The sequence below is a fragment of the Anastrepha obliqua genome, chromosome 3 (genome assembly GCF_027943255.1).
Source record: "Anastrepha obliqua isolate idAnaObli1 chromosome 3, idAnaObli1_1.0, whole genome shotgun sequence".
Lineage (NCBI taxonomy): Eukaryota > Metazoa > Arthropoda > Insecta > Diptera > Tephritidae > Anastrepha > Anastrepha obliqua.
In genome coordinates, this window is record NC_072894.1 from 113,205,177 (window position 1) to 113,231,938 (window position 26,762).

The window sequence follows — 26,762 nt, forward strand, 5'->3', positions numbered from 1 at the left end:
ACTTTTTTAAAATCGGTTTACACCATATGTAGGGTTAATTATAATAAAATGTATAATGAAACAAAAAAAAATTAAGAAAAAAAATTTGGAAATAGTTTCGCTTTAAATATATTTAGTAATAATTTATTCATTGTCGATAAATTTGGAGTTTAAAAGACACTTAATAAAAACAAACATTTTTTTGGAAATATGGTTTTCTTTCTTTTGAATTGTTTGTCAGTTTTGAACAGATTTTTAGGGATTTGTTTTTTTCAATTTGTTCGTTATTTTTAAACACATTTTTTTTAATTTTTTTGTCATTTCTAATTTTTTATTTTTAATTTTTTTTTACTATTGACTGAGACTATATTCAGTAATACCCATTACCCAATTATTAGAGGTAGGGGCACTAAACCAACAACAACCCTTTGTGCATTAGAAATGAAAGTAAAGAAAAAAGATAAGCACGAACAACCGATAGGAAGTTGGAGCTAGAAGCATAAGACGATGGTGCAAATGGACGGTTTTTCATCCTTTAATTTTATGCTGACCTCCGAATATAGTCGGTGAAAGAAAAAAAAAAGATAAACCAGCTGTTCTACCGCTACCACCTTTAATAGATTCCAGAAAGTGAAACTCCCATAACTTTTTGAGTTTTATTTAAATACGTGTAACGAACGAGTGACCCAGTGGAGGTCTTAAATCAATCGAGAATTCCTAGCTAATGCATATTTCAGTTAAAGGTGTAATTTATCTGTAAAGAATGGAGGAAGATTTACGCTATCTACGTTTGTTCGTTGATGAAATCTTTTCCAAGAAGGTCAGAGGAAGTGAGAAGCAATAGTGGAGGGCACACCACTTTTGTAACACCTTCAAATCAAATGCATCCTTGAACTTATTTCCCAACTCATTTCCATTTATTTTATTTATTTTATTCACTTACAAAAAATTAAACCAAAAATATTTCTAAATATTTTTAAAATAATATATAAAGATTTAAGGCTGTCTTTTGAATTATTTTGTAGTGCATTTATGTAAGTAAAGGTATTCGATTATGTTCCGAAGTACTGTATATTTACTCAAATTTTGTAGGTCGATAATCTTGATACACGACCATGTTGGTTCATCTGTCAACGGTCTGCCTCTGGAATAGCCCACGCCTTGGGGACAGCTTATTTCTACCGCTTCGGATTCGTTATAAGATGCCCCCTGTCTTGCCAGTTCATCAGCTTTCTCATTGAAAGTGATGTCTGTCATAGGCGCTAAAGCATTAAATTCTGGTTATATACTCGTAAATAGGTGACTTTACAGTTAAGACAGATGCTTGACGATCTGAAAAAAATACATATTTCCGATAGGTGTTATTTGATGGTTTCGAATTAACCTGCAAGCTTCCCTTATACCGAGTACTTCTTCTGCAACAATACTCTTCCAATTCCTTTGGCAAAAAGGCTTGGAAGGTTCGAGGTCTGTTAAATATACACCGGCGTCGACGCTGCAACCCATCGTGGATGCGTCGGTGTAAATTGCATTTGTATTTCGTTTGTTGTATTTTCCCTGTGGACAAGCACTTCTGTTTATTGAAAATATAAATTTTCGAGCAACTTCACATGAAATATGCAGAATTAATATACAATTTATTTAGTAAATTTCATGCAAATTTACCAGAGTTTTGCGCCTCTATTGAATATTTATCAATCAATTCCAAAATAAAAAAATAATTGTATAATATTTTATTTTCCAATAGAGAATAATTAAGTATGCTGTCGTAACAAATATTGAGTGGTACGACTTTTTGTAAACTACCCTAGTATAATAATGAATTTTTAGTATTTAATATAATATATTTTGTAAAATTGTTAAAATCTTAGACTCAAAAAATAACTAAAACTGAATTAAGTTACTATATGGGTTCTCAATCTAGCCGCACGCTATGCTTTTAATTTTCCTTTGTTTAGCGATTCAAGTCCTTTGTAGCAATTGTAACTCTGTGGTCGAAAAATTACTGCTGACACATAAATTTTAATAGTTTTGAATTAGTTTAAAAATTTCTAGTGATGAATTAGTGAAAAAAGCTAAGGAGAACTGATTTAAATAGTGCCTACATTTTCTAACAATTGCATTGAAATTCAGTCAGAAATGAGTGACAGAATCTGACTGAATACTGCAGTAACTTGGAAAGTTGTTTAAATCGGTAAAGTAAATCTTCAAACTTATACTAAAAATTAAAACAAAAAGGAACCCCTATGTCATATAAGTTTATACGAAAGTTCTGGAATAATATATAATAAAATATAATACATAAAAAAATAATACAGAAACTCTAGAATAATAATTCTCATTGCCATTCCTTGCTGCAGTACTCAAACTGCCATTAACAGTCATAAAATCTTTATCTGCATAAGTAGTTTGTGGATCTGACCTCTACTTCTACTTTTACTACTGGGCATATATAAAAAACTATCTACACACACATACATACATATGCACATAGAAAATCGCGTAGTCATGCTTACTGGTAGAATGGCATCTACTAAATTCCAACTTTGCGCTTGGTTTGCTGTGGACAGCCGATGCTGGTTGAGCGTAATGATTTCACGCGCTGCAAATTAATAGAAAAGAGCAGCATAGAGAACGTACCCCCGCTGTGAGTTTAAGTGTGAAGACAATATTTTTTGATGGAAATGGGTAACAGGAATGACGGAAGTGAAAAATATTAAAAACAAATTGGGATGGGGAATGGAAGAGAGCAGGAAAATTTAATTTAGAATAAAGAAATATTTATGTAATAATGGCAATGCTGGGTGTAATACCCGCTGCGTATACGCAATGTTGGCCTGAGGGAAGGATGTGCTGTTATTCAGCAAAATTTGTTAAAATGAATGTAACGAATGTAAATACGCTCAACGCTAATTCTTACAATAATTTAAGTGATTTGATCGCGTTTGTTATGTTTTTTATAAAACAAAAACTTTGTAGTTTCTAGTAAATATTTGATAGGCGGTATAAATGATGAGCAGCTGAAAATTATAATAAATATTATTAAATTCCAATCTTGCCTTCTTATTCAATATCTAAGCGAATAGACGACAAATGCAGAAATTTCAAAAAATTTATTTTTTTTATTTTGCTGAAAGTACACCCACCCTACAAATTATTATCATATGAAGGCACCACATATTGACAAGTTATGATGATTTATTTATTTATGTTTTGATGATTTATTTATTTATGTTTACATTTTTTGATTTTTTTTTTGTTTTATAAGGAATACAGATATAATCCAAATTTTTTTTTTTTGTGTACCAAATTGTTAAAAATTAGACAAATTTTCATTAGAATTTGAAAACTTATAATCAATTTATTGTAAAGGTACCCCATATTGAAAAGTTTTGATGACTGTCTTATTGATTCATTAATTTAAATTATTTTTTCATTACAAAAATTCGACAAATTTTCATCAAAATTGTAAAATTTTTCATCCGAATTTTTCAAAAATATAGCCCACAGCTTTAGAACTCATTAAATTTTAGTATGGCAAACTGCAAATTTGAAGTCCCTATACACTTTTTTTGATTTTTGGTAATTTTTTGATGATTTTTCGCTGATGATCTTTCCTATTTTCTCCACATGCGGTGCATTCGCATGGAGAGAATTTAGTAAATAATTATAACAAATTTTTTATAATAATAACAACAAAAATATGAATAAGTAATTGAAAAAGCTTTCGGCATGAAAATTGAGGTTGAAATTTTGAAGAGGTCGAGTCAAGGCGCACCAAGAGATTTGGTGGCTCCTAAAATGCTCAGTCTAAAAAACCCATTGTATTTAGAGCTCCGGAAAGAGGGTAGATAGTCGAGGAGGAGAGGCGAAAATTATCAGGGAAAGTGATAGGAAAGAATAGAGACAGAGACATAGGTAGATAGTCCTGTGGGAATTTTCCAGATTCTTTGGCAAATCTGTAAATATCCTCCAGTTTAAGAGAATAAATATTACTCATTCTCATGACATCGGATCCCAAAACTCGTAGCCGTACTCTAGCAAAGGCAGGACACTCACAAAGAAAGTGCTCAGTGCTATCCGCCTCCTCCAAGCACGACAGGCACATCGAGTCCTTAATGATTCCAATGGTGGTTATAAGCTGACCCCACGCATCGTGTCCTGTAAAAATACCAACCATCAACCGAACGTCTTTTCTTCCAAGTTTTAGTACTCAGTTTGCAAGTTTTCTGTTCGGGCTTGTCACAAAACACTTTGCCGCTTTCGGCATACGTTGAATTAAATATTCATTTCTGTCTCCAGCTAATTTTATAGCACCATTGCACAAATTTCCTCACAATGACCTTAAATTTTATGTAAACACTTCCAAAATATTTATGATATATTATATTAATATAAAAATTTCATATATTAATATTATAATACGTGAAAAAAAGTTTTAATTAAAGCAAAAAAAAAAATCCGAGTCAAAATTCTGCTCCCAGTTGTTATAAAATGTTACGCCTTTCTTACACGTGGCCACCGCTTCAGCACTTAGACTTAATAGTTTGGCGCTATGGAAGACCCGGTGGCTCGGCCACGCCTCTATACTACTAAGAGTAGTTATAATCAGCCTACACTTTGGCTTAACTCATCTTCGACTGGCACTTGAAGACCACCCGTCAAGAAGAGAGTGGCAAACTCAGAGGTCAGGGAGAAGAGGGGAAATAAATTTTTACACCGATGGCAGAAGTCTTAGCCGTAACAAAAACTACGATAAATATCTTCTCGTATAGCCAGACGGCCATCAAATCAATGAATAGGTACATCTATACTAAGATCAAAGATTGCTCATGAATACCTGTTAGCTCTAAATGATATTAGCACCGTACTCAAAGTCAGTCTTAAATTGGTTTCGTGACATAGAGTTATTGAAGGAAAATACAAGGCCGATCAGATGTCCAGAAAGGGAATTAATCTTCTACTGCTTGAAAACAGAGGAAATTTTGAAACTCGTATATTAACTTGTATATTAAGAATAAGAAAAATATTATTCAGAAAGCCCATAGGCTATGGAGAGAAGAAAATAATTGTGCTACAACTAGGCTAATTTAACCGTAAACAGATAAGAAAAGGTCAGGAAAATTCCTAATCCTTTCAAGAGAGAACATTTCGAAGGTTGTGGCTTTTGTCACCGACAACTGGCTGCTAAGTAGTCACTCTTCTAGGCTACGAGTATTTTCTTATTCATACTGCAGAAGTTATAGAGACGCAGAGGAGGAAGAAAAAGTAGAACACTTCCTCCGCAATTATCCAGTCTTTGCTAGGAGTAGAGCAAGGTTTTTAGAAAAATGCTCTTTTGACTCGCTTACGGAACTATCCGGTATTGATATAAAAGTCTATTCTGTGCTTCATTAGAGTGTCTAGACGGTTCCATGATGATTTAACACTGAAGTTCCGCACATCTTCTAAGTGAGTTGGCTATACTAAACCGACTGCTACAAAAACCTTACTTAACCTACGCCTTTATTTTAAACAGTGAAATCAATTGAAACTAAAAAAGCTTCACTTAGTACCTTAAATAAAAAAAATATGGTTATTCAAACTTCACTGCCCTAGTTATGGCTGATGATGAATAAATCTATAGCTAATTAGTTTATAAGGCAAGCCTGAGCTTTCCCAGACGGGGCCGAATAGTTCGATTCAGTTACTCCCTTGGATATACAACCTGTTGAATAACCAAAAGTCCTTCAATTGGGCCCCACAGCAAATTGAACGGAAGGTGTACTCTGTTTGGTCTCGTTACAAAAAATTAAGAAAAAAAAATGTAAAGAAATCCAGTAGATACACCACGAAATTGAATAATATTAAGCAGCATGCATTTGCATAATATCCCAGTTTGCAGAAAAATAATAAAAAAACTGAATAAACAAACTCATTTCTCTAACAGAGCACTTTGTTTATATAAAGCGATGAATTTAATTTAATTCCTCTCAGGCGCTTCAAAGGGCACAGCACATGCAGCACACCATTGTGGTACGCAGTATGAAAACCACTTTTCCCGCTCTCTCACGCAAATAGCCTGCAGTGGTAAGCACATGAGAAATGATTTTAAATTAATACGAGAAGAAGATTTTGCTCATTAAAACAAAACCCCCCCAAAAAAACAACAACCTCTACATACTCACACCAATCAAATTTGCTCGTTTTTAATTTGTATTTATTTTGCTTTAATTCTAAATATTTGAGTTTATTTCAACATATTTTTTCAAGCTTAATTTTCATACTATTTTGTTGTATTTATTTAGTTCTTTTATCCCTATTAAAGAAACGACTGAGCGCTATTTACTATGAGTATTCAGACTTAGTAAAAATTTTTATTTAGTCGCAATTATGGCAAGAAATCAAACATGCCGTATATTTCTCCACTAAACATCCTCTCATCCCGATAGTCATTAGGTCGCCTTTGGCCCGAGTTTTCTTTTACAGTTTCTACTAACTTGCCTCTTGCCGTTGTCCACATACTTCGCTGCTGCTTTTCTCACTCCTGGCTGTCTGAGTAAATGCCTATCGCTGGGGAATTAAGAATTTCCTCTGGCGATTACTTGTTAAACACAAAAACTAATTACTATACCTCCAACAGCAAGATGGAATAATACTTAATGTTTATAGACACCAACAAAAAGAACAAAAAATATAAAAATAAAAAAATTATAAAAATAAAATGTATGTACATTTACGAGGTTCGGCTAATAATTATTACAATAATACTTATAAGTGATTGAGAAGTGAAATGCGGAACATTTTATTTGAAAAAAAAACATTTTACTTTTGAATAAAATATCTTTTAAGGTCGATACCTGGATCAGATGTATCTCCCATTTTGTAATTCCTTCTAAATATTATTATAATCTGATCTCTCGTTTCCCTCAACATAGGCAGCTTTTTCATCAACGACTTCTTCATTAAATCCAAATTTTTTACTGAAGAGCTACTTTTGCGTATTTTGATACAGAAAAAAGTCGCAAGGGACGAACCCTGAAGTATATGCTAGATATAGCAACAATTCGAAATTTATTTCAGGCTAATGTTTAGCGGCCTCGTTAGTCTAGTGTAAGTGCACTAGCCTGCCATTCCAGATCCCACTTTTCCAAATTTACCTACTTTCCCTCTTTCCAAAAACAAAAAAAAAAAAACAACAAACAAACAAAAATCTCATTCCTCAACCCCAAAAACGTATCCTTCCCATCCTTACTTCCGCACAAAGGTCAGCGAATTATTTACAATGTGGCTGGTAAAACAAGCAAAAACAAAGAAAAACCCACAGTTACACAATGCATTAGTGGCGCTAGCAAGAGGAAGCGCGCAATCGCGATAATAGCCCAGACACACCAAATTTAGTGAAGTCCTCAACCATCTGCGCGATCCTTCTGCCAGAAAAATGTGAAATACAGATGGCGCTCCAAGCAGTAAGAAGAGTTTATTCCTAAGCAACGGCAGGTAGGTGTTCCCACTACTTAGGACATCAGACAGCGGCAGACTGTCGCCAGCAGTGTGTGCTAGTCGATTCTAACATAACCCAAACGTCATAAACCAAGCTTGGATATATGGTAAATACACTGTTTCGGCACATTAGTGATTTTGTTTTGGTATCATCTACACTTTTGGTTTTGTGAAAATGTTTGATTTTGTGTCGAATAATCGTAATTTGCGGGAAGTGTTGATTTTCTTCGTTCATTCGAAAAAAAAACGGTGTCTGAAGCGCATCGAGAGCTACAAAAAGTTTATGGAGATGTTGCTTTAAGTGAAACAACGTGCCGAGATTGGCGGTGATTTTAATGTTGACGAGCGTCCGCGTGAGGGAAGGCCAAAAACCTTCGAAGACACTGAATTGGAGGTATTGCTCAATGAGGATCCGTTTGAAACGCAAGAAGAGCTTGCTTCATTTGCTTGCCATTTCCAAGCGATTACATGCTTTGGGAATGATTCAGAAACAAAGGACTTGGGTTCCTTATGAGTTAAAACCAAGGTATGTTGAACGTCGTTTTATCGCCTGTGAACAACTGCTCCAGCGGCAAAAAGGGAAGGGTTTTATTTATCGCATCATGACGCGTGATGAACAATGGATTCAGTACAGAAATGCAAAGAAAATAAAGTTATTGTTTCTACGTCGTCGCCGCGGCCGAATATTCACGCTGCGAAGGTTATGCTATGTATTTGGTGGGACAAAATTGGTGTTATTTATTATGAACTGTTAAAACCAAGCGAAACCATTACTGGGGACTTCAATTGATGCGATTGAGCCGAGCACTGCGCGAGAAGCGGCTGCAATACGCGGAGAGGCATGAAAAAGTGATTCTACAGCATGACAACGCTCGGCCTCACGTTCCCAAACCCGTCAAACCTGGAAACACTGAAATGTGAAATTCTACCCCACTCGCCATATTTTCCAGACATTGCGCCGTCCGATTATCAACTGTTCCGATCGATGGCACATGGTCTAGCTGACCAGCAGTTCATATGAAGACGTTAAAAAATGGCTTGATCAGTGGATAGCCTCTAAAGATGAACAATTTTACCGCGACGGTATACGAGATCTACCAGGTAGATAGGAAAAAGGAAAAAGTAGTAGCCAGCGATAGGCAAAACTTTCTGTTGATTCACTTGTAACCAGTTTTTCAGAATAAAGTTGCATTTTCATTAAAGAAAGCGAGAACTTAGTTGCACACCTAATAAAATTTCTTGAATTTCTCTAAGGTGAGTTGTGGAGGAACCAAAACAAATAGTTGTCTAATTATGCAAGTTCATAACTTGATAATTAGGTACAATGCTCTTCCATTTCATTAATTCTCACTGCTAACATTCAATTACTGAATTAAAGTACCCCCAATGGATCTTAGATCTTAGTCACTACGATTTGGCCAGGCGATTGTAGCTAATAGATCACGGTGTTTTTCACTTCCAATAAAGCAAAATATACGTCACTTTGATACTATCTGAGAAGCTACAGCATGTTTTTCTATACTGGCTTTTCTGTACTCTTTCGTTTCATTCAACAGCTGCTTGCCATTACAGCAAAATTCAATGACCTATAAAACTACGTTCTTGAAAATTTGCTCAAATAAAAAAAATACTAAATCATAAAAAGTTTTGAATTTTTTTTTAAATTGGCAGTGGTTGTTTGTTAAAAATGAATGTAAAAGTAATATTATTGATTACCACAGCATTGCCATGCGGAGCTGTGGCTTATTTTGGATTTATTGTTTTGTATCAGGACAGAAACATTTTTTTTACTTTTGCCGTACGTTTTTGAACGACGTAATAAGTCGGGTAGTATTGCGGCACTCAATGCGTAAAAATCGAAAATTAGAAAAATTGCAAATCAATGAAATTGCAAAATCGTGTTAAATTTTTTTGCAAACAAGCATATTTTTAGACCGCAAAAATAAATAAGAACAGAAAAGATAAGAGAAAACAAATTTTAGCCAAAAACATTTTAAAAAGTGCAACATCGAAATATCACACAAAAACAGCTGAGAAAACCAAGACAATTTTTTTATCAGAACATTTGTGAAGCTGTTGTAAAACACAGACAAGCTCAACAACAAATAAAACAAAAAATATTAAAACAAAAATTAGAACTAGAAATGCAAACTAAAGCAACAAGAAGGTAAGATAAGTAATTTAATAGAAATAAATGAAACACTAAAAAAGATAATATCAAATACAAAGCCAAAAACAAAAATGTGAGGCGCTGATAAGAAATGAGTAACTGCATTTTCGTGTATACAATTGCACATTCACTAACTCATGCAGACAATTTGAAATGCTTAAATTCTTCCTCTATTCTGCTCACAAGCAGCTCCCCGTTGCTATAAAGGCAACTCCGTTTGGGTACACACCGAGCATTCCAAAATAAATATTTTACCAAGAACAGCACAGACTGTTCGTGTGCAACTCATTGTTGTTTTTGTCTAATAAAATATAACTGAGTTGAAAACGGAACCGTCGTTAACAAAATGAAATTCCACGTATTTTTCTTTGTATTTGCTGCACTTGTCGCTGTCACCAGCATTAACGCGGCCAAAATTGCTGTTGAAGAGGGCATCGAGTGTCCCAGGAATCAATCGGATACTGCGTTTGTGGTGCAAATACCATCGCCTAGCAACTGTGGCATCTTCTATAAGTGCGATCGTGGGCGTCCAAAAGTGAATAAGTGCCCAGAGGGCTTGCATTATAGCACACGCTTGATGGTGAGTGAGATGGCGGGCGGGCGTTTGGTTTGCCATGTAGTTTTTAGCTTTGGAACTGCCCCGTCGAGTGTCGAGTAGGTTCGAATGCTGTTGGTTTTTAAGTTACTAGCTTTTGGATGTGAAGTACAGAAATAATTGGAAAAGATTGTGCTGATAACAGCTACTTTTTGGCAGGCAAAGGCAGATAACTGAGGGAAAAAGTTAGCATAAAAAGTGTTTGATATTCTGAGTTTATAAAACTAAGTAGAAATAGTGCTAAAAATCATATTATTGGGAAGATCGAAGTATGTGCGAGAAGCGATATTAGTACTTGGTTAGAAAATGTTCGGGAGTATTGGGAAAGATTTTTCTATGGAATATTGTGAGTTGTGCTGGGAGTGATAAAAATTCTCGTAGGGTCCGGTAAGTCTGGCTTGAAATAGTTCGATAAGCGCAGAGAGCATGCACTTCGATCATTAGGTCTATTGTGCTTTGCTTACATAACCAAGATATTTTTATGCGGCTAAAGCGCATATAATCTGAGTGCATATAATGATCATGTGTCCTAGTTTTTGCGTACTGAAATAATGTTAGAGAAAATGTTCGAAACCCTATAGGTTTGATCTGATATTGACCTTGTAAAAGCGACCGACCAATTGAGAGTTAGGACGTTTGTCATGCACTAATAATACTTAGGTGGGCATTATTTATTTATCTATTTTCATAATCTATAGTATGTAAAGGATGGCTAACTTTCAAGGGCCGGTACTGATTTTGAATAAAATATATTTTTTTAGGAAATTAATATATTATCATTTCTCTTTATTATGATATTACTAGTATAGCTCAATTAGGTATAAAATAAAATATTGGCCAAATGACCGCCGCAGCCTTGGCGGCATACTTCCATCCGATGGTCCAAATTTTCGATGACGCTGAGGCATAATTGAGGTTCTATGCCGTTAATGTGCCGAATTATCTCATCCTTTAGCTCTTGAATTGTTGCTGGCTCATCGAAGCATACTTTTCTTTCAAATAACCCCAAAGAAAGAAGTCCAATGGTGTCGTTGACGTTTAGGTGTGCTTCACATTCAACATCGGCCCTTGAAATTGAACCACCTTTTACAAATTACCTTATAGACTAGACACAAATGTAAAGAAAAGCAAGCTAATTTTGACAAATATAAAATTAGCAATCAATAAAAATATAAATATTAAGGGGTTAGGAGTAGTCAGAGGCCCGAAAAAATGGTGATTTTTAGTTCCTAGTCAGTTGCCTTATTTAGCAAAAATAAAAACATAGCATTAATACATCATGTTTCGACTTGACTTTAGCAAAACTAAATAAAAAAATAATAATTATAAAAATTTATAATTGTAAAAGTTATCGGTTTTTGTGTGGTGCCCGTTTCTCCAGAAGTCCTTGCCGTGATCATTACAAGTTCGTGGGGAGATGCATATAATATCAATCGGACAAGAGAAATTAGTTTTATTAAGAGAGAATCTTGTGTCTGATCGAAGCTTTTTTTTAAATTAACAAAAAGGAGGCCTCAGGATAATATATATTTTTCAGATTTTAGAGAAAAAAACCGACAGTTAATAATTAAAAAAAATCCAAATTTTTGAAAAAAAAACTTTATGATCAGGCATGAGATTTTTATGTTTTTCAAAAGCGGTATAAAGTTACATTGATCACCAGTTCAAAAACATAGTTTTGAGAAAAAACGCATTTAAAGTTTTGATATCGACCTTGGGAGCGCCCAAGCGCCCTTTGTCAATTGCTAAATAACCCAGAAAGTATTTGTCGGATTCCCTTCAAATTTTCACACAATACTTTTGAGATATTATTGTGAATATGTGAATGATAAGAAAATGCAAAAAAAATCAAATTTTTTGAAAATTCTGACTACGCCTAACCCCTTAAATAACTAAGCTTTAATTGTTTACAAAATTCGATTTGGATAAAAAAAAAATCAAGCAGAATAGTATTAGATAAGGAATTATAGTCTCGACTAGGTGCATTATTCGCACCTTCGAGTTTTCCCCATACAAAGAGTAAAAATTGCAAATACTTCTTTGGACGTTAAAGCTTATTCGCTCAAGTAGATTTGGACAGTCGACGATGCCATTAACAAAATTGAAAATAAACGAAAGTGAAAGAGCTGTTCTTCTCTTTTGGGGTAGAAATGTGCTAAAAGTGTACTGATGTCTCGAAAATGTTAAATGAAAATATTTTTTTAATATTTAAAGGCAGACTCGACCATTTGCACCAGCGTTGAAGATCGTTCAAGTCGAGTTGAATAGCTTCTGAGCATCCACTGAGTCCGAAATACCGAGTTACATACGTCCAGCAGCGCTAAAAATGCGCTAAGAGGAAAACTGGTTTTAGAAGGAATAACAAAAGAAATAAATATAAACATTTTTATACATTGTGTATTAGTACTTAAACTTCATAAAAAATTTATTTTAATTTTTCTTTACAAAAATTACTATTGTACATAAAAAATCACGTGACCCAAAGTACAATGAAAAAAAGTTGCTCCACGGTCTACATCATTTCTCTTTGAAATGTTGATGAGTCTGTAAAAAGTTAAAAAATTTTTTTAAAATCAAGTTGTAGTTATAGTCTGTCGAGTCGGATTTTTGAATTTCGAAAAATTTTGCAGTTTACGGCATTTTAATAAAAAGTATACGTTTTACGTCACAAATGTCACACTTTAATAATGTTTATAAAATGTTTGTATAAAAATATCAAAAATCAAATCTATCGAGAAAACAAAAAAAACTGCAAGTTATCATGCAGACCGTGCTGGAAAAAGTAGTTCCGAGAAAAACGAATTTAAACCTTGAAGTGCCTTTTCGCAGCCTCAAACGAAGGACAGCTACCTGTGCGCATCAAATTCTCGTCGTGCAGTTACATTTTCTACCATAATTTTTACAATCGAGTTCCACAGAAATACACCTAAAACTATAAAGAATAATCTGTAAAATCGTGCAAAACTCGAGTTTATGAAAATTCTGGACTTAGGAACCCCTTAAGCCATTGCAGAAGGGTGAAGTAAAACCCCAGACGCTATTAAATAATTCAATAACAGAATAAAATATTTGACCAGCCATGAAGGAATTTGTGAGAGTATATTTGCTTGCTCCGCCAAAAGCGACTTAACAGCACAATTATGTTCGCTCCATTCACACGTATCTTCATATTCTTCCAATCAGTTGTTGTTCAGACAGCAACGAAGTTACATGAGCAGTGGCTGTCTTGATTTTTTCTTATATAACGAGCCAATTTCTGCCTCTGAGAACCTCTACTGTAAATAAACCGCTGCCATATTCCATGTTATGTTAGCAAATTAGCAGATTCCTTCAAATCCGTTGAGAGCCGAATACCGGTTTAATGTTGGCTACACCTTTGCATTCTGTACATCATAGAAGTTAGCTAACTTCGATGAGAACTTCCAAGTATATACAGGACTCCCATTTCAGAGCATCGGTAGGAGAATAGAGGAGAGGTAAAGTTAACTATTTTTGTTTGTTTTCAGTTGCTGTCTAGTTCGTAAGTGTCAAATGTAATAGGCGTACGGTACTAATTGCAAAAATTATAAACCTTTCGATGGATTGATTAATTTTGCGCCACCTACTATATAAAGCGCATTGTGTAAATTCATATTTCAAAAATTAAAAAAAAAGATTCTACAAACCTCTAAAAAAAGATTCTACAAACCTCTAAGTTTCATGGCTTTCATTTCAAATTTCTGGAAAGATTCCAGATACGCAGCTTCGTAGGTTATTAAATTTTTGTTCAACAAAGTGCAAGTTTTAAGTAGCTCAAAGCTCTGTTTGATTTTTAAAATTTTCTGTCAGTGTAGCGCGTTTTCTGTATATAAAAGATATCCTGGGCTTTCGTTAATTTTTTATATATTTTAAATAAAAAACCCAGGGATTCGGAATGAAATGTTTTTTGTGGAATTTTTCTAAATTTTGTGTAATATTTGAGGACTGGATTTATTTGGGGCTTCTTAGCCGATGAGCTATAATTTTATTAAAAAAAATAAAGAACATTCAAAAAATAAAGGAAATATAGTAAAAACTGGTATACTGAAAGTATTGATATGATATCGTTTCTCGATAGAGAAAATGTATGCTGGTGCAATAGACAAGAGTGAGATATGTTGGACAGATTTTTTGGAGCTTTTATGTATGTAGTCCTGCCTTTGCAATGCAATATCATATATATATATATATATATATATATATATATATATATATATATATATATATATATATAATATATATATATATTTGTTTTTTAACAATCCAACATATTAGTTTGGGGACAAAGAAATCCATTATTTTTTCGTTAATGGTTTTAAATATATTTATGGTCGATGGTAAAACCTAGGTCTATTAAGATCTTAGTCAACGTTGTTAATTACTGTGATTTTATCTACATTTCCCTTAACACCAAAAATGCCTGTTCGGAATCGACAAAACCAAAATGGAACGTAATGGTCTGTTACGGTATCAGCACCATAAATGCCATTCACAAATTCAGCGGTCTAGCTTGAGTTTTCCCCTTTATCAAAAATTTAAATTTTCTCTTTGTTGGCTTCCTTTGTTAACACACGGAAACCCACACCCGAATGGAGCAAACCATAAACACCAAACAAATTTTTTTATTGCAAAATGTCACCTTGATGACGAGCATAATCTTTAAATTGTTTGATTAATACCTGACGAGATATCGACCACTACAATCATATACCGAGAAAATAATGGATTTATTTTTCTTTAAGGAGGCAGATACCTATAAACGGCCATATTTTCCCTGATTTTAAATAAATGTATTTAAAATGAAGAAGTTAATATATTTTTTTTTCTAAATTGGCATACAGTTTCTTTATACATTAACATAATATACAATACATTTTTTTTGATCATTTAAAATGGCGGATGTACACTCAATTCTTCCAGGAAGGTCATTTTTTTCGGGCAAAACTAATATTTTCTGATCCTTACATTTGCTTAATCCCGATACTTCATATTAATTTCTTGTTTTTGTTTTCAGGCTTGTGACTACCCATCGCGTGCCAAGTGTTCTCCAATATTTGCAAAATAAGCCGAAATGTCAGACTGACAAAATAAAAATCAAATTTAAACAATCTGACCTTCGAGTTTTATATCTTCTTTGTATATTTTTTTAGCACTTTATTTATTTTCGTATATACATATATATATATAATATAGATGTAAAGGGTGGTTAAATTTTAAGGGCCGATGTACATTCAACATTCAACCACACCTACAGATCAAGTTTCTTTCTACACTTCATTTGACACTTTTCAATCTCAGACTAACTCAGTTTGAACCATGGAAAGATACACAATCGAGCAATGCGTTAAAGTTATTCAGGCTTATTATGAAAGTTGGCTTTCAAATCAAAATGCATATCGCGCACTTCATCTTCAGTGATGAGGCACATTTTCACCTGAGTGGATTCGTCAATAAGCAGAATTGCTGCATTTGGGCGAATGATAATCCAAGAGTGATTGCCGAAAAACCAATGCACCCACACGGTATCAGTGGGCCGTATTTTTTCCAAAATGAGGCCGGTCAGGTAGTTACTGTGAATAGTGTTCGCTATCGTGAGATGATGACGAACTTTTTATGGCCCGAATTGGAAGATATGGATGTGGACGATATATGGTTTCAACAGGACGGTGCCACTTGAAAAATTGAAAATTTGATGGCCGAATAATCTCAAGTCGCGGCGATGTCAATTGGCCGCCAAGATCATGTGATTTGACACCGTTGGACTTCTTTCTTTGGGGTTATTTGAAAGAAAAGGTGTACGTCGATAAGCCAGCAACAATTCAAGAGCTAAAGGATGAGATAATTCGGCACATTAATGGCATAGAACCTCAATTATGCCTCAGCATCATCCAAATTTGGACCATCGGATGGAAGTGTGCCGCCGAGGCCGCGGCAACCATTTGGCCCATATTTTGTTCCGTGCGTAATTGAGTCATATCAGTATTATCATAATGAAGAGAAATGGCAAAAATTTCTTAAAAAAAATTGTATTTTATTCAAAATCACCACCGGCCCTTGAAACTTAACCACCCTTTATATATAATTGGCGCTTATACCCTTTTTAGGTGTTTGGCCGAGCTTCTTCTCCTATTTGTGGCGTTCATCTGGATATTGTTCCACAAGTAGAGAGACCGACAGTTTCAAGCCGACTCTCAACGGCAAGTGATTTTTATGAGAAGCTTTTCCATGGCAGAAATACACTCGGAGGTTTGCTGCAGAGGGGTGCCTGCTATTAGAAAAAACGTGTTCTTTATCTTGGTTTTTCACTGAGATTCGAACCTATGTTCTCTTTGAATTCCGAATGATAGTCACGCACCAACCCATTCGGCTATGGCGGCCGATGTTATATTTATTGAAAAACAATAAAAGTATTCGCTGCAACGCTAACGTACATATATAGGGTGCTGTTTTTTTAAGCCGAATGAGAACTTTCGATATCGATACCTATGGTTTGACTGCTAAGAATGGCAAAATATGTCGTCATTTCAGTTCGGTAAGGTTTGGCAAGTCATCATCAATCGTTTAACGCCAAAACGATGCTGACAAATTGTGGAAATTTATTTTGAAAAAAGAATTAAGAATTACGAATTCATACATTTTACGTGCGGTTTACCCGCTGGTAGCTTCATCGGTCCTAAGTTTTTTTTTTGGAAATGAGTAAGGAGGTGCTGCTACAGTAAATGGCTAGTGCTATCGAGCCATACTGACTGAATTTTTTCTAACAAAAACTCACAAGTTAAACATCGACGGCATTTGGTTGAAACAAAACGGCGCGCTTAACAATCGATTTATTGCAATATTAAAACAATCACTGATGCCATACGCTCAGATTGAGTGGAAAACGTAGTCAAAAACTCGCAGATGCGGCGGCCATATGCTGGATATCCTATTCAAAAAATTAATGCCATGAAATTATCTACTAGGTTATATTAAAAAAAAAACAAATCATTCCAACAATTTTTCTGTTTTGTATTATCCTTTTAAGTTTTCGAGCTCTTAAAAAAACAGCCGATATTTCTGTATTTATTATTCCGGATGAATGCTTAACAACAATTTATCGTTAGCTACTTATAGCTCAGCCTAATGCTTTTTTGCTTTTATCACTCAAATCCATCAATTAAATAACTTTTTTTCAATTAAATTTTTTTTTCATTATATGAAACTACACTAATCAGTTGTTGCATAAAATCTCCGTTTACCTTGGCTTTTAACAACTTTTCAATTAGATTAATTAAATTTTCTATCACCTTTTCCGCACCTCGCTCAATGGATGGCAGTTTTCTCACCTCTTGTAACTCTTGTAAGTTCACATACACATACACACTCGCATTTTGCCACTCATTTGAACTTTCGTAGACTTTCCAGTTGGTAAGCGCAACGCAAAAAGTTTCAAACTCTTTTGTCATTTGACAAATGAACAACTTCGCACGCTTTCGACAAATCCAGCAGTCGTTATTGTAGTTTATTAGTTTGCAATTTCCCAATAATTTCCTCCATGAACCACCACCACTTCAATTTTTATTTTAAATTAATTAATTCAACCTGAGCCTTGCTACCTGATTTACTTATTCCCGTAAATTTCCTTTTTCATTTCACATAAACTTTGTTTGCGCTGCTTAGAACTGCATTTAATTTATGTCAGGATATTTTTCGCATCTCTATAAGGGACGGGTTTTCATAAGCTCCATATTCCACCCTGGCATTTTCTCGTTAATTTTCTTTGGTTACTTTTCTTTTCACTTTGTTTCGAGTTTTCTAGTCGGTCTTCTACTTTGGCGTAATTAAAACGTTTTACTTTTGTCCAAGTCTTTGAAAGAAACCATTGGAAGCTGCCTATTTGAAAAGTTTCGGCTACTAAATTGTTGGAAATTGCGCTTAAAATTCAAACTCTTTACACATAATAGCTGATTTTAAGTCCACTATCGCAATGGCATACAAAAAGTAGTACTTCGTGCATAAGTAGGTTTGTATACTCGTATATGCACGTGGGGATGGGTTGTACACACGTGTTCACGAGCCAAACTAGGCAATCGATAAATTGAGTGGAGGCAATGTAGTCATGCAAGTGAGTTGTCTTGAAGTTTTAAAATGTACCAAGGAAAAAAATTAGTGTTTTTTACAGGGTTATTCTCGATAACGTCCTAGATATTTAAGAAAATTAGTATTTAGTTCATATCTGAGTAGTTTGGTTACATTAAATCAGGTCCGTAACTTAGCCATTATCGCGATATTCGATTTAACGTTTATTGTTAAATATTTATTCATTTATATTAAATATTAAAATATATAATTGCATTACAGGAGGAAAGAAACTAGCAACTGAGGTTATCAGCCTCTAGTTTTAACAACTTTTTTTTTGTTTTTGTGCACTCATTGAATTTTTAGAAGTGTTAGTTCTAAGGTCCGATTTCTATTATTATTTCTATTTTGAATCAAAGCGTATGCCAATGAACAAAATTTATCAATAAAATTTGAACAAAAGCCCGACTGTTAAAACTGGCTCCATGATAAAAATCTCAATTTACTATTTTGCACTAAGGCTGACTGACTCTCACTACATGTCGTTGAAGAAAAGAAAAAATATAAGTACATTTTGTATGAAAACTATTTCAATTTTTTTTTTAAATAGATATACTAATCTGTTTAGCTATCCCAAAAGGTATAATATTAGTTTGAGGAAAAAAAAATACATTATTTTCTCGGTACATGGTTGTAGTGCTCGATATTCCGCTAAGTATCAATCAAATAATTTAAAGTTGCCAATGACACATTTCACACTAAAAAAAATATTTTGTTGTTTTTGGTTTGTTCTAATCAGTTATCAATTACCAACTGTTAACAATGGAAGTCAATAGAAAGAAAATTCTGCACATTTTAAAATTTTTTTGATAAAAGTGAAAATGCAAGCCAGACCGCTGAAATTGTGAATGGGGTTTAAGGGAGGGGTCTAGGGTTTGAGCATTTTTTTTAATAAATTTTTGAGACTTTGCTTTAGAGATATGAATAGTGAAAATGTATTTAAACTTTTTGTACATTATAAAGCATCATTTCAACAATATTGTACTAAATTTTTTTAAGAAAATATCGGGAAATAAGCCGGTGAGGTAACTTTTCCGAAAACGCCTTTTCCAAAAGGCGATTTGCGGTGACTATCGTATCTAGTTGTAGAATCACCTGAAATAAAAAAAACAGAATTATTTGGTTAAATTATCACCAAAACCTCCCCCCCACGGGCTCCGATTTTTTTTTTTTTTTCATTTTTACGTTGCCAGCGCGTTTTTGAAGCAAAAAGTGGGATTTTCACTGATTTTTTCGCTGTATAAGTGGAAACCGCCCTTAATGTAAAACAAAAAAGTGAAAAATCTCTCCGTGGGGGGGAGGTATTTTATATATAGAAGCTGTATACCAAATTTGAAAAGGATCGGTTAAATATTGTTGAAGTTCTAATAGTCACGGACTTTGAAAAAGTGGTTTCGAGAAAAACGCGTTTGAAAAACACGCTCCGCTCGCAGCTGTCGCAGAGGAGTGGGGACAAAAACGTCTATAACTCCAAAAGGTTTACTCCGATTGAGCTGAAATTTTGGGACAATATTTTTGAGATGATTTACTATAAGAAAAAGCTATTTCCAAAAAATCGATTTTTTGAAAGTCAAACCCTAGACCCCTCCCTTAAGGTGTCGATACTGCAACTAGTAATTACGTGCAATTTTTGTTTCGTCGATTCCAATCAGGCACATTTGATTTCAAAGATACACCTCGCACAGGCAGGGGCGATAAAATTACGGAAATAATCGCAGTTGGGCTGCATGTTAGCAGCCCTAGCAACGCTCAGGAACTAAAAGTCGGTCATAAAACAGTTTAAGAATAGGATTGGCAAAAGTAACGAGTTTTTTTCGCAAAATTAATATATCAAGAATAATATAATTGCATAGACTCAGCAAGCAGTCTAACATAGTGTAAAATCGCTTACAATCACTGCCTGTTAAGTAACTGCCATGATTTAGACAATCAAAAAATCTGGCCGCCATAGCTAAATGTGTTAGTGTGTGACTATCATACGGAAGCGCCCATGTTCGAGTCCCCGCACCTGAAACACCAATCTGTAGAAAAAGTTGTTTGCACTAGCAGTCTCCCTGGGCACTCAATAACAAATCTCTGAGCGTATTTCTATCATGAAAAAGCTTTTCGTACAAATCAACCTGCCATTCGGAACTGTAGGTTCCTCCATTTGTGGAACAGCATCAATACGCAAGGATGTCAGCGCCAATTATATGTATACAAAAGATCGGGTGAATTTTTTTTTTGGTCGGGGGATCCTCTACTTGTGCATGACGCACTGGTTTTTAATAGTTTATTCTTCCTTCTCTGCGTTTATCCAATTTGTCCTTCCTGTAGCACAGAATGTAACCTTAATCTTAAACTTGGCATTTATATATGGACAGAAAGCAGCAGAACGTGCACCGCAGACCAAGTATTGAAAGTTAGTAAATTTATATTGTTTAAGGATATTTTCACAGGAAAATACCACATTGAATATGAAAGTTCGGTTAGGTTGAGTGACTGCAAGAATTAAAAAAAAAGATTCTTTAAATTTCATTAAAATTTATTTAAAGTTTATAAATATTTATTTAAATTATACGAAAATTTTTTTATTATCCAAAATTAATTAATTTTTTTATATTTCTGTAATTTTTTTTATTATTTAAACTTAATTAAACTTTATTAAACTTTACTTAAATTTTATAAAAAAAAAATTACAATATTATATGCATTTGATAAGAACTTTAAAATTTTAATAAATTGTAATGAAATTTAAATATTCTTTTTTTAATTAATTTTTTATTAACGTGTATTAAAATTTTAAAATTATTTTATAAAACTTTGGTATTAAAATTTTTTTAACACTTTCTTTTTGTTTTTTTTTGGTTGGTTGGTTGGTTTAAAGGTGACGCCGCATCGGAGTGCCACATAAACCGCAAGTTGGGTCCGTTGTGTTGCCCTAGAGCTCATTATGTTATATGCTTTCCCCACCTAACCGAGATTTTTATTGTGGATTTTGGTCAAAGATATTAATTCGTTTCGAGAATTTGATGAGAGATTCGATTTTCAGGTTCGAGAGTACTGAAAGATTGTCAATTGTTGGACAGCCAAGAAGAGCGAGTCGACTTCTGGCTAGACCGGGACAACAGCAAATGTCTGCTCGATACTTCCTCATCTTCGTCCTCGCAGTATCTGCACAGGTCGTTTTGAGGAACCGCGAGCCGACGTGCGTGAGTGCCCAACAGGCAGTGGCCGGTGATAAGAGATATTATATGCCTTAGTTCGTGTTTCGAAAGACTTATAAGGGTTTTTGTCTGTTTCAGATTGTAGGATGGCCATATTTGTCTGGTCGTAACGCAAGTAGTTTCCACTCGCCACCTCCGATCAGCAATGCTGTGAAATTCTCGATCAATGAGCAATTTACATGTTGAGAGCGGAATGTGGATTGTGGGTAAGTTACTAACATTTGATTGCGCAGCTCCAGCTCTTGCGAGCTCATCAGCTTTGCAGTTACCTTCGAATCCACTGTAACCCGGTATCCAGATAACTTGGACAGAATTCTGAACACTTATCTCGTTAAGAGATAAGAGACAGGATCGAACCACATCTGAGTGCGTATAAGAGGAGCTGAGTGCTCGAACGGCCGCTTGACTGTCGGTGAAATAGCGGATATCCTCTAGTGATATTCTATTTTCTAAGAGAGTTTTCGCAGCATACCAGATAGCGCATACTTCCGCTTGGAATACGCTGCAGTAGTCGGGTAATCTAAATGATAGATTGATGTGAGGGGAATTGGAAAAGATTCCAAATCCCACTTTGCCGTCTTGTTTTGAACCATCTGTATATATAGTCAGAGGGCCATTGATTTCGGTTAGATTTGTCTTCCATTCTTCCCTAGTTGGGAGTGAACAGGAGAATAGCAAGGGTGGTGATGGAAGACTTACATGATAGTCTATGTCGGAAGATAACAGTGTTCCTGTTCAGTATGGCCGAATGGCCAAGATACTTATTCCATTTCGATATAGCATTCATGCGTGTCGCTGCTTTCGCTGCAATCGCTTTGCCAGCCAGATCGATAGGGAACAAGTGAAGCAACGTATTTAGAGCCTTAGTAGGTGTTGTACTTAAGCATCCTGTTATCAGGAGGCAGGCTGTTCTTTGAACTCGATCAATTGTGGGTACTCTACACCGTTTTTCGAGTGCTGTCCACCATACAACCACACCGTAGAAGAGTATCGGTTTGATGATCGAGGTATATATCCAATAAATGATCCGAGGTGAAAAACCCCAGGTTTTGCCTATAGCTTTCTTACAAGTATAAAGAGCTATGAAAGCTTTTTTACATCTGTTTTCGATGTTCAATTTCCAACTCAACTTCCTATCTAGAATAACTCCTAGATATTGAGCTGAATCAGATAGGAGTAATGATTCCCCTTTTAAGGTTATTGTTTGCAGTGGAGGAGATTGTTGATTCCTATTGAAGAGAACAAGATCTGTCTTTGCTGGATTCGCATTTAGTCCGCATTCGGTGCACCATTTTGACAGAATATTGATTGAGCGTTGCATGAGCTCAGTGAGGGTATTCAGGTGTTTGCCTGACACGCAGAGAGCAATATCATTTGTTTTTTAAATATTTAATTTTTACAGACACTTAACCTAACCTAACTTTTATATTCAATAAGATGTTATTTCTATGAAAATAAGTTTGCATAGTCATTTCGAAATATTTGTGACACGATTTTTTTTTAAATTTATGTTTATTATATTTAATACTATTCATTTTCATAGTTTTGTTAATTTGTTTTTTACTCCGTATGAATCGCCTAGTTTTTACTAATTAAAACGAAAAATTTCCCAAAATCAACGTTAGCGCCAATTATAAGACTAACTAAGAATTATAAGCTAAGAGGACAGGATGCAAGCTTTAAATAAGTCTTACTTGGCGCACACAAAGTTGATGAAATCGAGATTGCTATCTAGAAATTGATTGCTTTCTCAGAAAATACGAATATGCAAAACTGTCAGAAGATCTATATTCACATACGGGTGCGAAGTCTGGGTGTTGAAATCTATTGATATCGATCAGTTAAGTTGTTTTGAGAGAAAGATTATAAGAAAAATATATGGACCAAGTCATACAGGTACCAAGATGGTACTTGGCAACGATGAGCAACGAAAGAGCTATAAAAAATATCATCAAAACAAATCTACGAGGCGACATAAGAAAAGTCCGGCCGAGAAATCGTTGTAGAGATGACATTGGAGGCGACTTTGGAGCTATGGGCATAACTGATATCAAACGTAAAGCTGATGACCGAGTGACGTGGAGGCGAATTATAATAGAAGCAATGGTTCACCTCGAACAATGATGATGATGAAGTTAACCCTCTGCAACTGACGTGGTATATAACAGACACCAAATACTACAAAACAATATTTTGCTCTGTTCTTTTATAAGCAGATACTCTCGAATTTTTAGTAGCTTCTTATTACGTTGTCATGAGTACGTTAGTGTATAAAAGGCAGTTCAAGTGAGCACACGCGTCGGTGTGAGTGAAAAAGTGTCTACAAGTCAACCACATCAATATTGACGTAGGTGTCTGAGAAACAATCACCTCAGTATTTTTGTTATACTTTCGTAGTGTCTCCTGAACAACGTATCAGTGAAATTGTTTCATTACCTTATATTGTTTTCAGTTTTGATTTGATGGAGCAGTTAAATACAAATCAGAGGATACACTTTCCCAAGAGAACATCATATGGAACTTTTAAGAGCCGTGACGAGCAGATACCACAGTGGTTGGAGGAAGAAACTGAGCATGAGTTCAGCGATTTTGATGACGGAGGCACTGACTCCAATTTTCAGCCAGAAACTGAACTTTTAGGAAACCATGAAGTTTCAAATGATGAAGCAGATGAAGAACTTATTGTTTCAAGTCAAGTCTGGTCCATTGCTGAACAAGAACGTACTTATAATCAAGAAATGGATTCTGACACAAAAAAACCAGTTATGATAGCAGATTACAACCATACCAAAAGGGGAGTCAACGAAGTTGACAAAAAATGTTCGATATATTCAAGCAGCCGTAAAACTCGTTCTTGGCCTATGACAGTTTACCAAAGACTAATAGATATGATTGGTATTAATAGCTTTGTTTTGAATCAAATGTGTTCAGACAGTGATGATAAAATGAGAAGAAAAACTTTCTTACTCAATCTGGCAAGAGAATTGGCGTTAGATCACATGAAATTTCGGGTGTATAATGAAAGATTGCCAAGAGAACTAAGAGTGATGATAAACAGGGTTCTCGGTAAAGATCTTCTCCCTCCCTCACCAACCATTCGATCTAACTCATCGAGTGGAAGAAACCTTTGCACTATTTATCCGCCAAGAATAAAAAGAATAACTAGATATTGTTGCTGTAATTGCTTAAAGCCAATTTGCCTCCAATGCTCTAAGCCAATTTGTGAGACCTGCCAACAAAATTTGTAACTTTTTTATTAGACGATTCATATGATCTCTTTTTACTAGCCTGATAAGTTTAAGCTTAATATAGAATGCAAAATTTTTTTTTAATGAATGAATGAATTAATGGAATATATATTTTGTTTTTTAATGCATAACTTTTGGAGGACGAATTTTTAAGTAATGTTCAACATGCAATAATTTCTAACTTAACCACTGAATTTATCTTTTTTCTTAAGGTATCATTGAGTTTAAGTTTAAACAAAAGTAAATGTAAAACATTTGTTGAAAAAAAAAAATAATATATTGAATATTTTTAGTTGTTTTTGTATAGACATAAGTTTTAAGGTTTAATTTGTGAAATCAGAACAAAACCTGCTTAACATAAGCTGCCGTTTTAAATTCAATAAATATGTCAATAAATAAAAATATAAGTCTTTAAGAAAAAAATTAAAGTAGTTTCACCACCTTTATCAGCCGGAACTTGGTAATGTCAGTGGAATTGTGAAAATTAAGTCACGTCAGTCGCAGAGGGTTAAGTCTATTTATTATAAAAAACAATAATAAAAAAATACTTTTGGATGATAGTTCGATGGTCACTTGATTACATGATTATCTTAGGCCAGCACAATCAGGTACGCATCCTATAAGTTTCAAGTCTCATAGCGCAAGGTGGCGCGAAATTAATAATCTAAATTTGTTTTTCAATAACTTTTTTACTAAATACAATAAAATAAAATTAGTTTGAGTGGTAGACATTTTTATATGACCCTTACGTGCTCTATTGTTTATTTGTAGCTCTTAGTGTGCTCATTCTAAAGGCATAAAAGCTATTGGATTAAATTAAGATTAGACAGTTAATTGTTTGGCATTTTGGCATTACTTCACAAGTAATTCAATAAATATGAAAAAAAAACGTTTCTATTTTACTGATATTGTCTAACCAATTTCCGACAAAAGCCATTCAATTCATTCAAACCTTGCTGAAAAATAGTCAGCCCCAAACCCATACGGCTACGGTAGCCGTTACATATCGGGTGTTTCCCTTTTTTTTGCTGCATGAGAACTATCGATATCGATAACTAAGAGGTTGGCAACTGATAATGACAAACTGTGTTGACTCGATGAATGCCAGAACAACGATTCCAAATCAGTTCAATAAGTTCATGGAGAGAGTGTGAAGAAGACGCCTAACATTTAACACCCCCTCCCCCTGGACCCAACCTGTCGAAACAGCAAGTTTCCTAGCCCTACCGTTAGATGAGCTAGACGAAGATGACCGGTGATTTACACCACACTGACAGGGCAAAATTAACTGCTACAACGACAATAACGCCGAATTGTCGATTCGTCGTCATTCTCAGCTATTTGACCTTTGTCCCTCGACTATATCGAAAATTGTACGTAAGAATCCTGGTTTACGTGCCTATAAAATACAGCTCGTGAAAGAATTGAAGCCAAATAGACGTCGTTTGTATCGCATTTTTGCTGGTTCGGCTCATCAAGGTTTATTTTTCAGATTTATAGAGAAAAGTTGTTAAAAAGTGAACTGATGGAATGGACCATGTAACTCATAGCCGCAGCAGACATATGTCGGATATCATATTCAACAAATAAATACCATGAAATTATCTATCAGATTATATTATATTTCAGTTTGGTTTTATCATTTTATATTCTCCAGCTCTTAAAAAATACCCTACATATTACTAAAATATGCTCAAACAAACTAACTAACAAACTAACTAACAACTAACTAATTTCTTCTAACTACTCTTCATTTAAAAAAAATTCGAATATTCCCACCACCCTGTATATAAATTCTACTGCACATAGCTGCGAAATAGTCAATTGAATACACGTTTAAATTGCTTTTTTTTTGCCATTCCGATATTGTCAATCGCATGCTGACAACACATTATTGTTTTTACTCCGCCTTCTTCCATTACTACGCCCCATTTGTTCGAATGACA

At 34.6% G+C, this 26,762-nt stretch overlaps 2 protein-coding genes across 3 annotated transcripts in view; one reads left to right on the forward strand and one right to left on the reverse strand.

The window, feature by feature from the left end:
• LOC129242882 (cysteine-rich motor neuron 1 protein) overlaps window positions 1-26,762 on the reverse strand; it is a 213,920-nt gene that overhangs the window by 159,412 nt on the left and 27,746 nt on the right. The window lies entirely within an intron of this gene.
• LOC129242162 (peritrophin-1-like) lies at window positions 9,902-15,309 on the forward strand. Its single transcript, XM_054878726.1, has 2 exons — window positions 9,902-10,211; window positions 15,259-15,309. The coding sequence occupies exons 1-2, from the start codon at window positions 9,978-9,980 to the stop codon at window positions 15,307-15,309; spliced, it is 285 nt and encodes a 94-aa protein (XP_054734701.1). The 5' UTR covers window positions 9,902-9,977.